Source organism: Colletes gigas, unplaced genomic scaffold, assembly GCF_013123115.1.
Source record: "Colletes gigas isolate AHSC1104 unplaced genomic scaffold, ASM1312311v1 Colletes_gigas_Sc00001, whole genome shotgun sequence".
Taxonomy (NCBI): domain Eukaryota; kingdom Metazoa; phylum Arthropoda; class Insecta; order Hymenoptera; family Colletidae; genus Colletes; species Colletes gigas.
Window position 1 is genome coordinate 4318511 of NW_025106630.1, and position 19636 is coordinate 4338146.

Consider the following 19636-nt stretch of genomic DNA (forward strand, 5'->3'; position numbering starts at 1 on the left):
CAGAGAGATGTTTGTTTCGATCATCTTGGCTGCTGGTTTTCAACCTTTTCAAACTCAAGTTCGTTAACTATCGAGTAATTTAAAATATTGTCAATTATTTAAAAAAATATTTTATTTACAAGATATTGATCAAATTTAATTTTTATACTTATTTGCTACGATGATTCTTGGACAAAAGTAATCAGAGAGATATTTGTTTCGATCATTTTCAACCTTTTCAAATCAAAGTTCGTAAACTATCGAGTAATTTAAAATATCGTCAATTATTTAAAAAAATATTTTATTTACCAAATATTGATCAAATTTAATTTTTTCACTTACAAAATTTGCCTCGATGATTTTTGGACAAAAGTAATCAGAGAGACGTTTGTTTCGATCATTTTCAACCTTTCAAATCAAAGTTCGTAAACTATCGAGTAATTTTCGAGTGATCTATAAGTAGACTGAGGATCTTCATGCAAATTCATATTTTTATTAATAAAATTAATGAAATTGGAGCTTTGTAGAGGGTTGTCTCAACGCCTAGATATAATAATTCGTACCTTACTTTAAGTATTTCTTATATTCTTGCATATTAACTAAATTCTGTAGTTTTTTGAAAATTAAAATTTCCCATAAATGCATAAACATCCGCAGTCTATTTATAAGATATTTGATTTACATTTATAGAATTTGCGACGAAATTCGATCTTCCATGGAACAGTTTTAGAAACGACCAACATTAAAAATCGTATCTGTTAATAACACGATGGTTAGGAATGGTCGCGGACCTAACAACGAATGGTTGGGTGAAACTTTATTTTCTCTCCTTTGCGTTTTTTGCTCGTTCGTGGATCGCGGTGTTGGCGTTTCACGGTTCATTTCGTTCATCGCGTATAATTTCATTCGTCTCGCCTGTACCCCTGTCGTCGTGACCGCATCGACAATCGCGATTCTGTCGTTGCCCCGAACAAAATGAAACCGTCCAGCGAGCTTCGAGGATACTTTAATCGCGGTAATAATGGAACGATTTTTCTTGCAGCGGTTTTTGCGCGTCAGCAATTGGAACTCACGGCCGATCGAATCTCAAAAGGGATCGAGCCGTGTTTGCCGAAGCGTAATTAACTGAAATTCACGTTCCGCGGTGCATTTGCGTCGGTAGAATGTTTTTCTACTATTTCCAGGCGCGAGGAGACCAATATTTATACGCTTCGTCCAGTTAAATCCAGCTTTTGCAATCGTCGCGATGCTACAGGAAAATTCAACAATGATTTATCGTCTCCAACGACTCCAAGAAACAGTCGTTTCGTTTACATTACAATCCATTAGATCCCATTTAATGTTTGCAAAGTCTAAAAATTTCTTTTTCTATATTTAAATCACTAAATTAAATTTTCCAGTTAAACAGTTATTTTGTTTCATTGGAAGAGCAAACTGTAGAATTTTTCTAGCATAAAAAAATGTTTACTTGCTCGTAGGTTAACGTTATATAAGTAACATTGTTCGTTCCTTTGTTTTACTTCGGTCTTTTCATTATACTCGATTCCCGCCCACGTCGTAATACCTCCATCATCCATTTGTCGACGAGTCCACAATTTTTTCTATTTTTCATACGCCACGACGGTAATAATTCCAACCATCTGGACCACGCGATTTAAATTTTTTTCTCATCCATAAAGATGACGTCTCTCGCTTTTTCTTTCGCTGAATACATCGGGTTGCGAACCTCGGAGGAACCTTCTTACGTTGGGTATTTAATAGCGGTTTCTTCTGAAGGTTCTCGGTGGTTGACATTCGTTCAACAAACGTTGAACATTTCTGATATCGATTTCCAAGCCAATCGATCGTATTTCGAAATATTATTTAATAAATGGCCACAAGCTTTTAAGAATCTCGTAAAATTTTTTTCACGCAGCTCAGGAAGATTGTTTTTACCAGGTTGCTGGTGGAACATAGTATAGCATACAGGGTTAAAGTATTCAAATATGCATGTTGAGTCATCCCATCTATAATATGCAAATTACCTACTTTTTGCTCTCGTATAGCGCCACACCATGGGGTAACCATCGTTGGTACGAAATTAGCCCAGTGTAAAGCTTTTCCTGGTCTCTTCTATACACGGTGCCTGTTCAGCCTAGAAATACTAAACTTACATCGTTTCGATTCCAAAAGTTTCTCATTATTCTCCCATTATAGATCGCGAAGTCCACATATTTTGATGCACACTGTACACGTACATTCTTTAATTTCCACTTCATCTTCATCGCGCGGAGATTAAGCGTTCAGTAGTTGCACAATTTATCGCTGGAGGGCTCCGCGCGCTGGAAAATGTCAAATTGTCGTGAACTACGTGGCATCCTGAGTTAAAACATCATCAAACCATAATTCCATTCGACGCTGTACGTTTCTTGTAATTTATACACCAACATACTCGAGTCGTCGAAAGCAATTTACCGACCGTTTAATAACCGAAATTGAAGACTCGAACTCTGACTTTGCGTTATCTGAAACGCGTTCGAATAGGAAACAACGCTCCAGCGGCGCGGAAACCGGCGGTAAAAAGAAAGAAAAAAAACTCGAAATCGAACGTTAACGCTGTTTTTCTGGCCGGTGAGTAATAATTTCGACGCGTTGTCGATAATGGGTTACGTTTAGCGTAAAAGTGAAAACGCTCCCGTGGCCAGGTAAGCGTAACCGGATAATGGCGCGACCGATACGCGTTTGCACCGACGAAACAAATTACGAAATCCGCCCCGCGCTTCTTTTCCCGTCGCCGCGCCGGCCCCCTTTTCCTTTTCGTCGACGGGGATTCGATTAAATGTCATTGAGCAAAGACCTGAAACGACTCGACACTCGTCGGACGGGTATCGATTAATCGTGTCTGCGGAGGGTCTGAAAAGTCAGCCGGGCAATTCTCGTTGGGAGCCTTCGACGATTTCGTGATTCCATCGCGCCTGATAATTAGTCGATTAACGAACTACACTTTGCATCGAGTAGCCGTCCGAAAGAGTGCATCGAACTTTATTGACTAAATTAAATTCCATCGAACAGCCACTCTATACACAACGTACGATACAACTTGTATCATTTATGGAGAAAACTAGATTGAGAGCTTTGCAGAGGGTTGTCTCAACCCCTAAATATAACGATTCTCACTTCAAGTATTTTTTAAAGTTATGGAAAGAACTAGATTGATCTTTGTGCAAATTTTGTAGAATTAATGAAGTGGGAGCTTTGCAGAGGGTTGTCTCAACCCCTAAATATCATGATTCTCACTTTAACTATTTCTTACAGTTATGGAGAGAACTAGATTGATCTTTGTGCAAATTTTGTAGAATTAATGAAATGGAAGCTTTGCAGAGGGTTGTCTCAACCCTTAAACATAACGATTCTCACTTTAACTATTTCTTACAGTTATGGAGAGAACTAGATTGATCTTTGTGCAAATTTGGTAAAATTAATAAAATGGGAGTTTTGCAGAGGGTTGTCTCAACCCCTAAATATAATGATTCTCACTTTAACTATTTCTTACAGTTATGGAGAGAACTAGATTGATCTTTGTGCAAATTTTGTAGAATTAATGAAGTGGGAGCTTTGCAGAGGGTTGTCTCAACCCTTAAACATAACGATTCTCACTTCAAATATTTCTTACAGTTATGGAGAGAACTAGATTGATCTTTGTGCAAATTTTGTAGAATTAATGAAATGGAAGCTTTGCAGAGGGTTGTCTCAACCCTTAAACATAACGATTCTCACTTTAACTATTTCTTACAGTTATGGAGAGAACTAGATTGATCTTTGTTCAAATTTTGTAGAATTAATGAAATGAAAGCTTTGCAGAGGGTTGTCTCAACCCTTAAACATAACGATTCTCACTTCAAATATTTCTTACAGTTATGGAGAGAACTAGATTGATCTTTGTGCAAATTTTGTAGAATTAATGAAATGGAAGCTTTGCAGAGGGTTGTCTCAACCCTTAAACATAACGATTCTCACTTTAACTATTTCTTACAGTTATGGAGAGAACTAGATTGATCTTTGTGCAAATTTGGTAAAATTAATAAAATGGGAGTTTTGCAGAGGGTTGTCTCAACCCCTAAATATAATGATTCTCACTTTAACTATTTCTTACAGTTATGGAGAGAACTAGATTGATCTTTGTTCAAATTTTGTAGAATTAATAAAATGGAAGCTTTGCAGAGGGTTGTCTCAACCCTTAAACATAACGATTCTCACTTTAACTATTTCTTACAGTTATGGAGAGAACTAGATTGATCTTTGTGCAAATTTGGTAAAATTAATAAAATGGGAGTTTTGCAGAGGGTTGTCTCAACCCCTAAATATAATGATTCTCACTTTAACTATTTCTTACAGTTATGGAGAGAACTAGATTGATCTTTGTTCAAATTTTGTAGAATTAATAAAATGGAAGCTTTGCAGAGGGTTGTCTCAACCCTTAAACATAACGATTCTCACTTTAACTATTTCTTACAGTTATGGAGAGAACTAGATTGATCTTTGTGCAAATTTGGTAAAATTAATAAAATGGGAGTTTTGCAGAGGGTTGTCTCAACCCCTAAATATAATGATTCTCACTTTAACTATTTCTTACAGTTATGGAGAGAACTAGATTGATCTTTGTTCAAATTTTGTAGAATTAATAAAATGGAAGCTTTGCAGAGGGTTGTATCAACCCTTAAACATAACGATTCTCACTTCAAATATTTCTTACAGTTATGGAGAGAACTAGATTGATCTTTGTTCAAATTTTGTAGAATTAATGAAATGAAAGCTTTGCAGAGGGTTGTCTCAACCCTTAAACATAACGATTCTCACTTCAAATATTTCTTACAGTTATGGAGAGAACTAGATTGATCTTTGTGCAAATTTTGTAGAATTAATGAAATGGAAGCTTTGCAGAGGGTTGTCTCAACCCTTAAACATAACGATTCTCACTTTAACTATTTCTTACAGTTATGGAGAGAACTAGATTGATCTTTGTGCAAATTTGGTAAAATTAATAAAATGGGAGTTTTGCAGAGGGTTGTCTCAACCCCTAAATATAATGATTCTCACTTTAACTATTTCTTACAGTTATGGAGAGAACTAGATTGATCTTTGTTCAAATTTTGTAGAATTAATAAAATGGAAGCTTTGCAGAGGGTTGTCTCAACCCTTAAACATAACGATTCTCACTTTAACTATTTCTTACAGTTATGGAGAGAACTAGATTGATCTTTGTGCAAATTTGGTAAAATTAATAAAATGGGAGTTTTGCAGAGGGTTGTCTCAACCCCTAAATATAATGATTCTCACTTTAACTATTTCTTACAGTTATGGAGAGAAGTAGATTGATCTTTGTGCAAATTTTGTAGAATTAATAAAATGGAAGCTTTGCAGAGGGTTGTCTCAACCCTTAAACATAACGATTCTCACTTCAAATATTTCTTACAGTTATGGAGAGAACTAGATTGATCTTTGTGCAAATTTTGTAGAATTAATAAAATGGAAGCTTTGCAGAGGGTTGTCTCAACCCCTAAATATAACGATTCTCACTTCAACTATTTCTTACAATTTTGTTAAATTAAAATTTTCCATAAATTCACAAACATCCGTAGCCTAGTTGTAACGGTGGATGAGTTCACAAATATTAAAAGAAAATACGTCTTCGTTCGTCTATCATTTTTTTAAAAATTCTAATAGAATTTTAATTTTATTTAGTACCGAACGAAAAGAAAAAGAAATGAGTGGAAAATGAATTCGTATGGAAATTGATTTTGGTTACGAAAATATGTTGCTATCCTAGATTTTGAAAGAGTAGAAAATAAATTCGCTCGAAAGCACGGAGAACCTCGTTAATAACCTCGTTAAACAGCGTGGACAGTGAGCATATTAATTCTGTAGTTCGTCAAAATATTTGATGTTACACCATGGGTGAGCTCGTTGATACAAATTAAATTAAATTACACTATTATTCTCGCTGCTGACTGCTGTCTTCTGGGAAATAGTAATTGCACAGCGAGTAAATTCCAGAGCTTCGACCCAGAAATATTTTTTAACATAATAACTAGATGTAGTTCCAAACCAGTAACCGTAATATGCAGTAGGCAGTGTCAGTGTCCTCTGTAATCAAGATGACTTCATTTCCAAGTCTATTCATAATTTTAAACGTCCTGTAAGTAAACTAGTTACAAACTTCATCAATTTCTTAAACCTTCTATGCGCTTACCATAACCTGTTCTCTCGCTCTCTTATCAGTTTCTTTCGCATACATTAGTGTGACCGTTTGGATAAAACAAAATGAAAACAAATCGTTATCGTACGCTGATACTCGCCTTGTATATCGAACGTGATTCAATAGAAAGCTCGTGAATTAAAAAAAATGGGGCATCGGACCTTAAAAAAAATTCTATTCGATACAAAGAATTACAAGTTTCTATTTCTATGCATTGATATTTCGTTTACAGTGAATTCTTCTGAACATCTTCGTGGATCCTTAAAAATATTTTAATCTTCGGTTAATTAGGATCCTAAAAATCGTAGAAATTTCGTCTAGTGTACGGAATGAAATGCTCGAATATCGTCTTTCGCTTCGAGCGAGTCGTTGCAGAGTTTCCGTCGTCGAGTCCAAACTGACCAAACCGACCGAAACGATTTGTATCTCGGCCGACGGCCGATTTAATGAACTCGTGACTCGGTATTACGGGTCGTTTACATCGACGCGATTAAAACGACCAGGTCTATCCGATCGGACGGGACACGATGCCAGGTTCTCCGAACATTAAGCCGTGTCATTTATAATGAGCCGCGGGCCGATTAATTAGGCTCGCGCCATATTGCCAAGCAATTAATAAACCCACATCAGTAATTACGACAGAAGCGCGGGGTACGTTCCATGGGAGCCCTATCTCCTCGTGCGATCAATTTACATTAGAACAGCAGCGGTTCCTGCCATCGTAACATCTGTTTGTTCGATAATTCATGAACCTCGCCGCGGAACATTCTTCTCCTAAGTATCGCCCGTTACTTTGTCTTATTTCGATGCGCGATTCCAACGACTTGCATCGTTATTACTCACTTGCACTAGGACAACTGTGATAAAATAGAACATTGTGTCCCATGGAAATTAACCCTTTGACTGCTAAAGGCGTATATATACGCTTTCACAAGTCTATCAATATATACGAAAAGCGTAAATTTACGCCCTCCGCATCTTTTACTGTTTTACTAATTGATTCGATATGGAATTGGATAAAAATTGGATATTTTAATTTATTTTCATTTATTATATTTTTAAACCGTAAGAATGGTCTCTTAAATTTTCGGGTACCATTTTGGTCAACAGTCGCAGCGACAAACATGTGAGCATCGCGCCATCTATGTTGATGGATTCTTCCTAGGACGCGCCGCAGTCAAAAGATTAATTAAGACTATAGGTAATTTTATTTTTGATGATAATTTATATCGATGAGGAGCAAAAATAATATTATCTACTATGGTCAATTAATTGTACTATTTTATTTTTGCATTACGTGCTCACTTGCACTGGGACAACTGTAAAGGGAATGGAATATTCTGTCTGCTAGAAATTAATTAAGACTGTAGGAAATTTTATTTTCAATGATAATTTATATCGATGGGTAGCAAAAATAATATTATCTAGTATAGTCAATTAATTGTACTATTTTATTTTTGCATCGTTGTTGCTGACTTGTACTAGGACAACTATGGAAAAACAAAACATTGTGTTCCGTGGAAATTAATTAAGACTATAGGAAATATTATTTTCCATGATAATTTATATCGATGGGTAGCAAAAATAATATTATCTACTATGGTCAATTGATTGTACTATTTTATTTTTGCATCGTTGTTGCCTCACTTGCACTAGGACAACTGTCAAAATAATGAAGTATTGTATTTGCTACAAATTATTTAAGAGTATAAATAATTTTATTTTCCATGAAAATTTATATCGATGTGTCGAAAATAATAATATCTACTATGGTCAATTAATTGTACTGTCAAAAAGAATAGAGTATTGTGTTTGCTAGAAATTAATTAAGAGTATAGGTAATTTTATTTTCGATGATAATTTATATCGATGGGGAGCAAAAATAATATTATCTACTATGGTCAATTGATTGTACTATTTTATTTTTGCATTATGTGCTCACTTGCACTGGGATAACTGTAAAGAGAATGGAATATTCTGTCTGCTAGAAGTTAATTAAGATTATAGGAAATTTTATTTTCGATGAAAATTTATATCGATGGGTAGCAAAAATAATATTATCTAGTATAGTCAATTAATTGTACTATTTTATTTTTGCATTATGTGCTCACTTGCACTGGGATAACTGTAAAGAGAATGGAATATTCTGTCTGCTAGAAATTAATTAAGACTGTAGGAAATTTTATTTTCAATGATAATTTATATCGATGGGTAGCAAAAATAATATTATCTACTATGGTCAATTGATTGTACTATTTTATTTTTGCATCGTTGTTGCTGACTTGTACTAGGACAACTATGGAAAAACAAAACATTGTGTTCCGTGGAAATTAATTAAGACTATAGGAAATATTATTTTCCATGATAATTTATATCGATGGGTAGCAAAAATAATATTATCTACTATGGTCAATTGATTGTACTATTTTATTTTTGCATCGTTGTTGCCTCACTTGCATTAGGACAACTGTCAAAATAATGAAGTATTGTATTTGCTACAAATTATTTAAGAGTATAAATAATTTCATTTTCCATGAAAATTTATATCGATATGTCGAAAATAATAATATCTACTATGGTCAATTAATTGTACTGTCAAAAAGAATAGAGTATTGTGTTTGCTAGAAATTAATTAAGAGTAAAGGTAATTTTATTTTGCATGAAAATTTATACCGATGTGAAGAAAATGATAATATCTGTCATAGTCAATTAGTCGTACCGTTTTATTGCATCCTGTAAATTTGTAACTATTTTCAGTTTCGAAAGATAATTGAAACGCACCGAAAACGACGTTTAAACGGCGTCCTTCGACGGTTCGTTTAAGAATTCCTAACCGTATTGAAAAAGTTTCCCAACGTATATATTCCAATGCCTAATGAGAAATTATTGCAGCGCAATGAATAACAATCGTGCGAATAGCAGGCAGCTGAAACGATCAGTTTTATAAGAATAAAAGGGGCAACGTTGCACGTAAACGGAAGGCTAAGCTCCCGAGGATCTAATCCTGAGGATCTTAATATACGCGGTATGGTTGATCGTTATGTTCCATGGTCGCGTATTATTAAGAAATCGCCAGAGGAAGGCGAAATTATGACAAAAACTAAACTACCCGTGGTCCGTTTATTCGCGATTATATTGCACGGACAAAACGCGGGATAAATAACACCGCCTCCCTTACGACTTTTTAGCTCTAATAACGAAAACGCATCGCGGGAAGCAGATAAAGTCGTAAGTGGAAAAAGTGTCCTTATCTTCATTTTCTACTTAGTGCGTTACGGAGCCTCCGGATATTAATACCTTTACAATATACATACGTGGTAGTAAAATATTACACGAGGCAACGCTCGAGGATCTCTAACGATATATTATGCGTCTCTTCGAAAATCTAACCCACTTTTACACATATTTTTCTCTTCGTTTAAAATCAGTTTACGCCATTTTATAAAAGATTACACATTTAAAAAATTTCTTCTTTCGTAATCCACTTGTCAGACTTAATTCCTTCAGTAAGTTTAACATTTTATTCTCTATTTTATTACTTTGCTTTACCAAAAAGATATCGTGAACCAATCCAGGTTAAAACGAAGGAATTGCAATTTCTTTCTCATTTAATCTCCCCCAGTTACAATTACTTTTCTCTATTTCTCTCTCTATTCCGCCAAAAACAAATTTCGCTCAGTTACAGTTATATTTACTTTTACCGAGAACGAATCGATGGCCGTTGCACAATCTCGAGAAAGGTGCAACATTGCGAAACGATTTTTCCGTGCACTCGAGCGTGCAATGACGAAAATAAAACCTCCGCGGAAGGATTGGCAATGAGATCGGATAAAAATCGATCGCAGGTGTTCGGTACTCCGCGAAATCGAAAAGCCGGATTCGGTTACTAATGTTTACCGCCCCGATCCTAGTATCCTTTTCGCCGATCGATCATCGGGAGAAAGGAGAAACCTTTCTAAAACGATCTGGACCCCCCCCGGATCACGAATCGCGGAAATCCGGAAGCAGAGAAGGGAACAATTTTTTTAGCGAAGAAAACGTAAATAACTGGGTCTCTCGATCGGTACTTTTACAGACGCGATAGGAGGATACATTTCACGACACCGCGGAAGATCACCCCGGATCCAATCGCGTTCTAGATTCCGGCGACGATCACCGACGGAGAAAGGCGAGTTCGGCGGATCGATCAAAAAAGAAAGAGAGTCCGATAGACAGACTTTCCTCGGCCAATTCGGTATCAGGTAGCCGTTTGTTCTAGCAGAACCGACACCGGTTTTCTGGGTCGCGCCTCTCACTGGCCTATGCTCAGCCTGACAAAAGTGGCTATTGAATTTGCAACCAGCGCCTCGTTCGGTGAATGGGCTATCGATTCCAGATCGAATTTGTTTCTGATCTCGTCGAGGACACCGGAGATCGGTTGGCGCTGAAACTACCATCTTTTTTAATTCATTTACTCGCCATTCCGATCACGAGGGAAGCACTGAAATTACACTGGACCCGAATAAGTATCAAAATGCAAGCTTCCACCGAAAAAGGGTGGAATACTCCCTGCTATGAATATTATTGCAATAACAATTACCTCGAGCTGCACACCGAAGAGATCTCGCGATCTACCGGGTCTTGACGTTTCTAACTCTTGCATTTCGGCTTCTCTCTCGGCCAGTCCCATGTCTTCTAAATATCTGAAACGATACAAAAATTACCACTTAATTCTCTCTTGGTCCCAAAGTTTCAATTTAATTTAAATCAAAAAATTTTCGTCGTAATACGCAAACGACGCTGTCAGCTTATATCGAATAAAATTGTTGTTTATGTATATTAATTGTGGAGAAGGTTAAGGGGTTAAGGGGAGCAGCGGCAGAGGTTTGCACACATCGTGTTCCCGCGGATGGCCGTGAATCATAAGAAGCAAGAACAATTCCAGACGTTTCCAGGTGCAATTAAACGTCTCTAAACGTTGCGTGCCGAGCGTGGCAACAAATCAAGTTCCTCGTTTTTTTTCTGTTTCTTTTTTTCCTTTTCCATTACGACGACCGTGTTTAATGCAATTAGAAGAAAATTGCCCGCGTACCGGGGCGAAACCCACGCGAAAACGCGCAACAACAATGCGTCTAGCTGGGAACAATGGGATATGCTCGGAGCCCCGCGTACGGCGCAACAACTTTGACGATTCCGCCGACAGAGAAATTATTTGGTAATTACCTGTAATTAATCTTCGAGCGACACTAGACGCAGCGACGGTAATCATTTCGACAAAGCATCTTCGCTATTAATCACGCGACTGATAAAATTAAGGATCGAGACAACTGTAGCACCTGTTTGATAGACTCATTATCTGACCCAGACTCAAGTTTAAACGTTAGAAGGTCCACATTTTAAGAAATATCGTATACAAAGAATCTTGACTATTAATCACGCACTGATAAAATTCAGGATCGAGACAACTATAGCACCTGTTTGATAGACTCATCACTAGACTGCAGATCTTTATGCAAATTCACATTTTTATTAATAGAATTAATGAAACGGAAGCTTCGCAGAGAGTTGTCTCAACCCCTAAATATAATAATTCGTATCTTACTTGAAGTATTTCTTATATTTTTGCATATTAAATGCATTCTGTACTTTTTTCAGGATTAAAATTTCCCATAAATTCATAAATATCCGCAGTCTACTCATCACCTAACCCAGACTCAAGTTTAAATGTTAGAAAGACCACATTTTAGGAAACATCGTATACAAAGAATCTTGCCTGTTAATCACGCAATGATAAAATTAAGGATCGAGACAACTATAGCACCTATTTGATAGACTCATCATCTGACCCAGACTCAAGTTTAAATGTTAGAAGGACCACATTTTAAGAAATATCGCATACAAAGGATCTTGACTGTTAATCACGCACTGATAAAATGAACACTTTGACGGCCGCTGTCACGTATACGTGACTTTGGGAGCCAGCAGACGTCGGCCACTGTCACGTGTGCGTGATTTATCAGTCACCATTCAGGCATCGTACATTCAACTTATTACGTTTGTTGAGGTTACATTTATAATTCCTTATAATAATATTCCTAGCATCTTTGTGTATCTCAACGGTTTTCGCGTGATACGTGCGGCCATTAGGGTGTTAAGCATCGAGACAACTATGGCACCTGTTCGATAGACCCACTTTAAACGTCAGAAGAACCACGTTTTAAGAAATATCGTATCTTCGGTGATCTATTGTCTAAATCAATCACCGAATATCGATTACAAAAAGCTAATTTTCTTTGTGGAAGTAACGAAGAAAAATTGCGCTAGATGCTATGATTTCATGATTTTGTTGAATCGATAAGAAAATGACAAGCTGTTGCGTTAGAAAACCTTCACCGTAGTTCGACGTCATCGATTGCGATATAACCGGTAGAGCTATATTTATGCACACGCGTGCAATTGGATTTTTTTTTTCGTGTTAGGATTTCGTTATTCATTTATCAATTTGCGTAAAGAGTAAATGCTACCTTGAAAACGGCTGCTTGCTTAGCTATTAGAAAGTTATTAACTATCGAGCCTCTCATCTATACGATGCTAACTGTAATGAAACGAAGCTGTCGTTGACATTTCTGCAACAGTATTTTGCAACCAAAATTACGCGTTTTAATTGATCGATGTACTCTTTAATAAGCTTAATTTTTAATTTGTAATTTTAAAAATCGAGTGAAATGCGATGATATCGTGAATACGTAAGTTGTAACGTGAAAAATGACTTCCTGGATGCTTGGATACACCTCGCGATTTGATGTAACGTTAAAAAGTGCTAACGAAGTGCACCGTTTATTCAGGTAGCATTAAATTTCGCAACACTTTCGTTTGCTCGATTTTAATCTCCGGTTCAGAGCCACTTTCGTCCAAAGAGCCACGTAAATCTGAAGTAATTGTCAGAAATTGTGAAAGTTGTTTCGAAGAAAATTTTACTTTCGTTGTGCCCTGCTACGCAATACTTGAATCCAAATTAAAAATTTCATTCGACGAAGTTTATAGTAAGTTTAAATACGGAAATTGTTTTAACGCTTCTGGATGACGTGTTTACCCCTTTCACGAATTTAAATAATTTCCCCAACTTTCATCGTACTGAATTTATATACTTTTTTAAAAAGGATCATGAAATTGTTTACTGTATTTAAAGATCAATGAAACAACAATTGTTTAGAAATTGCTACATGAGGTAATCAGAGGATAAGAAAAAAAAGAAGTGTTTCCTTAAGAAGAAGTTAATTTATTTAATTTATTTTTAGAATTTACATTCTTCTCTAAAAAGGATCATAACATTGTTTACTGTATCCAAAGATCAATGAAACAACAATTGTTTAGAGATTGCTACATGAGGTAATCAGAGGATAAGAAAAAAAAGAAGTGTTTCCTTAAGAAGAAGTTAATTTATTTAATTTATTTTTAGAATTTACATTCTTCTCTAAAAAGGATCATAACATTGTTTACTGTATCCAAAGATCAATGAAACAACAATTGTTTAGAAATTGCTACATGAGGTAATCAGAGGATAAGAAAAAAAAGAAGTGTTTCGTTAAGAAGAAGTTAATTTATTTAATTTATTTTTAGAATTTGTATTCTTTATGATTCACTGTACCTACGCCCTAAAGACCAATGGAACAATCGTTCAGAGATTGCAACAAGGTATTCGGAAGACAAGAAGGAGAGGAAATTTTTCGTAGATCGGGGCTTGGCTTTTCTACACTCGCCATCGTATTTTTGTCGAATGCGTACACCAATTAGGGCCGTTTACGTGCCGATTAAAGCTTTCGAAGTATCCCTGGCAGGATATCGTCGGATGCCATCGAGCAGAGAGTTCAAGAAAGGTTGAAGAAGGCAGTAGCCGCGTCGGTGGAAGGACCGTGGGTTAGAGGCGGAAGCTAAAGTGCTCCGGAGGTGGCAACGGTAACGGGATCACCGATACGGATCATTAGCGTTCCCTCGATGTACGAGTAGTCGTTCGAGCCGCGACCACAAAATCATTCGGGTCGAGAGCAATCTCGAAAACTGGTCGCGCATCGGCCAGAATTTTCTCGTTTCGTTGTCCACCGGTACTCGTTATCTCGTAAACGTAGAAAAAACATCTGCTTAGCGGCTAAATGGCTACCCAAGATCGAGGGATTATTATTCTCATATCCCTTTTTACGATTCGAGACATTTATGATGTTCTCATTCGATAGATTCATGGACCATTCGATTATTATCCATTCGTATGTGTATTTTTTTTTAACCCAATTTACAGTAACATCTGTACGAATAAAATCGGTGCATCTATTCTGTGCAATATTGTATAATTTATAGGCAATTTTTACTTAGAGGTATTTTTATAATTACACGTTTATAGAATTTTTGTTTCTCCTGTTATCGAGTGCTTTATAAAAGGTTTGATGTAATTATACGTAAATGAAAATAAAATCGCAGGGTCCTTCCACCACTGTGGAACGCAAACTTTTAGCTTCGAACGGTCTTCGAACAGTTTTTACCATTTTTTTCCAATTGTCAATGAATATTGACTCGCACGAGTTTACGAGACGATTCGATATTTGATCATCGTTTAATAGTTAAAATCGTTGTTCACCTTTTTTAGAAGGATCATGGAGGTATAATGCCCCACTGACACGAGGGGGGCAGAGTGAGTCACCTCCTATTGCGAGATCAGCCGCGGTTGCGGCAGAATCGCGACCGAGCGCATTAAAGCGATTTAGCGAAATTCCCGCAGGTTTCTGTCCCTCTTTGTTCCTCTTTCTCTTTCTTCCTCGTTCGTTGCATTTCACCGTGCCGGAGCGTTATGTAAATGAAAGTCCGCCCCGAGATAATCAGCGCGACGGGTTTTTGTTTGAGAGTCCCTCGTTTAAGCGCCGACTGGATTTCCTCGCTAATTTGGTGAACCGCCAGAAACAGGTCGCCCGGTTCGATCGAGTTCGCGTTAGAGCCAAAATCCTACTCGAGATACCTACTATCTCCTATTCGCGTCTAATTCCTGCACAAGGTCGTTATTGGTAACCACTTGATCTTCGAGACACGTATAATCACGTGTCGAACCTTTCATCGAGTGTAAATTAGTTGCAAATTTTCTTGCAAAATAGAGCGTGAAACAGGTTCTTAACTCGTGCTTCGTTTAAAAGTAGCGAATACAAGTGCAATGATCTCTGGAGGTATCATTATTTTATTATTACAATTTGAGGAAGTTAATTTAACATATTTTTTGGGGGAGGAGTATCAATGTGAGGACTGAGAGATGTTTATATTTTGGGTAGACCACTCTGTATAAATTATTTTGATAGGGGATTCTCTTCATATTGTGTCAGGGGATGTAAAATTATGAGGACAAGATTTCACAAACTCTGCTTCATAGCATTCTTAATGACAATGGAGTTACTCCAAAGTTTACGAATATGGAAAGGCATTTAAAAAAAAATAATTTAGGAGGGGGTCACTTTGTACAAGCTATACTAATAGGGGATACTCTTTATGTTGTGGCAGGGGATGTAGAATTATGAGGACAAGATTTCACAAACTCTGCTTCATAGCATTCTAAATAATAATGAAGTTACTCCAAAGTTTATGAATATGAAAAGATATTAAAAAAAAAATGATTTAGGTAGGGATCACTTTGTACAAACTATACTAATAGGGGACACTCTTCATATTGTGACAGGGGATGTAGAATTATGAGGACAAGATTTCACAAACTCTGCTTCATAGCATTCTAAATAATAATAAAGTTACTCCAAAGTTTACAAATTTAAAAAGGCACTTAAAAACAAATATTGTAGGTGGAGACCATTCTATACAAGTTATTCTAATAGGGGATTCTCTTCATATTCTGACAGGGCATGTAGGATACTAGTGATAAGATTTCACAAACTGATAGACAATTTATTTATTTGATGAAATCATAGATAATTATATATTATCAAGCCATAGATATATTTTAATAAATAACTATAGATATCAAAATTAATTTTTAATTGGATAGTAAAAATTAACTATAATGATAACTTAAAATAGAATACAATGAAATTCTAATGAAATAATCTTATGGTATAGAAAAAAGTTATTTAATAATAAGAATATTTAGTTTTTAATTGGATAGTAAAAATTAACTATAATGATAACTTAAAATGGAATACAATGAAATTCATATTCAAATACATAAAAAGTCATTAAAAATAATTTATGCTAGGAGCACTCTGTGCAAGTTATTTCAATAAGAGATACTGTTTATATTCTCACAGGGGACGCAGAATAATGATGACAAAATTTCACTCTGCTTTATAGTAATCTCACCAACAAGTTACTCAAAAATTTGCAAATGAAAAATAATATTTAAAAAAAATATTCGCCATCGAACAAAATGGTGGTGAACGCGTTACAGAGTGGATTAAAAGTGCATCGGCCATCGCATCGGTGGGAACTGCAAGGAGTTGGCTCACAACAGTAATTAAGACTATAGGAAATTTTATTTTCAATGAAAATTTATATCGATGGGGAGAGAATAATAATATCTATTATAGCCAATTAATTGTACTATTTTATTTTTGCATTAGGTGCTCACTTGCACTAGGACAACTGTCAAAATAATAAAGTATTGTGTTTGCTAGAAATTAATTAAGAGTATAGGTAATTCTATTTTCCATGAAAATATATATCGATGTGGAGAAAATAATAATATCTGTCATAGTCAATTAATCGTACCGTTTTAATAGGGGATACTCTTCATATTGTGACAGGTGTTGTAGGACGATGAGGACAATATTTCACAAACTCTGCTCCATAGCATTCTAAATAATAAAGAAGTTACTTAAAAGTTTACAAATTCAAAAAGGCATTTAAAAAAAATATTGTAGGTGGGGACCACTCTATAGAAAGTATTCTAATAGGGGATCTTCTTCTTATTCTGACAGGGGATGTACGATGCTGGTGATAAGATTTCACAAGCTCTGCTTCATATTCAAATATATAAAAAGTCATTGAAAATAATTTATGCGAGGACCACTCTATGCAAGTTACTCCAATAGGGGATACTCTTCATATTGTGACAGGGGATGTAGAATTATGAGGACAATATTTCTCAAACTCTGCTTCATAGCATTCTAAATAATAATAAAGTTACTCCAAAGTTTACAAATTTAAAAAGGCACTTAAAAACAAATATTGTAGGTGGGGACCATTCTATACAAGTTATTCTAATAGGGGATTCTCTTCATATTCTGACAGGGTATGTAGGATGCTGGTGATAAGATTTCACAAACTCTGCTTCATAGCATTCTAAATAATAATGAAGTTACTTCAAAGTTTACAAATTTAAAAAGGCATTTAAAAAAATATTGTAAGTGGAGACAACTCTATACAAGTTATTCTAATAGGAGATTCTCTTCATATTCTGACAGGGGATGTATGATGCTTCTGATAGGATTTCACAAGCTCTGTTTCATATTCAAACATAAAAAGTCATTGAAAAGAAATAATTTATGCGAGAACCACTCTGTGCAAGTTATTTCAATAAGGGATACTGTTTATATTCTCACAGGGGATGCAGATTAATGATGACAAAAATACTCTACTCTATAGTAATCTCACAATGAGTAACTCACAATGAATAACAATGAAGTTACTCAAAAATTTGCAAATGAGAAAAGATATTTAAAAAAAATATTTGCCATCGAACAAAATGGTGGTGAACGCGTTACAGCGTGGATTAAACGTGCGTCGGGCATCGGAAGTGCAAGGGGTTGGCTCGGGAGGCGCGCTGGTTCAAAACACGCGTTGCCACGACGCTGCGGAAGCGTACGGGTCTCGTTTATCGATTACAGGAAAAATTCTTTGTCCGCGGTGTCCGGTATCAGGACGTCGCGCACCTTTCCCGTGCTCTTATCGTGCCGTGGCACGTGTCGACGGAACGCGTCGGCCGATACGAAAGTGGACGTGTCGGGTCGAATCATCGATCGCCGGGGCCGGGCTGTCCGCGCGCCAGAATAATAATTAAAGTTTCGCGGCGTCACTGCCATTCAACGTTTCTCCCTCCGTGTAAACAGACCGCGAACGACGCGTTTTCGAGCCGGCCGCGATGGATAAATAATAAGCGGCAATAACAACCTGCCAGGTAGACCGAGCGCTCGTGCGTTATTACGAGCGGCTCTATCTGCCAGGAGGATCTCGACGAGCTGTATCGCGCCACCCTCTTTTTGTTTCGCTTACTTATCAAGTTTTGCCGCGTGAAACGAGCCAACCTGAACTTTGCCGGCCCTGTTTTACTACCGAGATTCGAGGAAGTGCTCCTGCGTGCGTCGAACGGAAAAGGAAATTGTCGGGCGACGGTACCAACGGTTTCGACAAGCTCCGATTTCTGCGAAGAATTTCTTTAGTTAGATTACTTTCGGCTCGTTGCAGGCTAATGGAGTCGGGGAGTTCCCGAGGAATCAGAATCCTCTGCTCAGAGCTAACTTCGTTCGAAAATTGCTTTACATCGAAGCGTTTAAAGGTAGATCGTTCCTTTTACGATAGAATTCGATAGGGTAGTTAATCCTGAGCACAAAAGTGTCGAGGTGCACCTATCCTAAATCCAATAGTTTACCGAATACAGTATCACCTTGATAAAGCGCAACGTTCCGACCTCGATAAAACATATATGGCTATCCCCGCCATGTTTTTTTGTGTTTGGCGTGAGAAATCCGTCGAATCGGCGCCAGCTGTGTAAACAATACCAAACTGACGAAACTTCGAAGTGATTTATGCACGCGTATCGAGCGACACTAATGCAAGCTAAAAACTTTTAGAGTGTTATGACTAGCATGCTCCACTGTCGTTCAAAAGTATAAACCGAATAGCAACATTATCGTAACCTAAACAGTCTGACTACCGTGTTTGATGATCGAATTTTCCGTTGCTCTAGTGGGTCCGTGTACGTATGTTTCTCCTAAAATTAGCGAATCTGAATTCAAATCTCTCATCGATCTCCGGAGCACCGAATTTGCAAGCTACACGCGGCCATGTTATCGCGATTCGATGTCAGCGTAAAACTTCTCAGAAAATGTAGGAAGGTTAGTAGTAACAGCGAGGAATATTTATTCCAGGAATTACGGGAGCCGTATTAGCGTGCGCTCGTCCAGCCAGGTTCCAAGAAGGTGTATAGGCGGCCCGTATGCACGCGATGCAGTTCGTTACGTTAAAGCAGAGCATGTAAATGAGTCTATGCATGATCGTTTTTCTTTCTCTTAGCGAGAGAGAGCCTACGAAAAAAAAATTTTATCGGAATCTAGCTACTCCCCACTTACTTAATCCTTCGCCACTCGTCGATCTTCTAAAATAAATTTATTAAAAAAAAACAAGCTTCAAGGAACATGTTCTGATTATGAATATGTATACTATGGAATTTGTAAACTTATTAGG

At 36.8% G+C, this 19636-nt stretch overlaps 1 protein-coding gene across 1 annotated transcript in view; it reads right to left on the minus strand.

Moving 5' to 3' along the window:
* The window catches only part of LOC122397697, a 96211-nt gene that overhangs the window by 14038 nt on the left and 62537 nt on the right, over window positions 1-19636 (minus strand). Inside the window, exon 2 of the mRNA XM_043397043.1 lies at window positions 10794-10896. Coding sequence (XP_043252978.1) covers window positions 10794-10883 — 90 coding nt within the window. The 5' untranslated portion in view covers window positions 10884-10896. The remainder of the gene's footprint in view (window positions 1-10793; window positions 10897-19636) is intronic.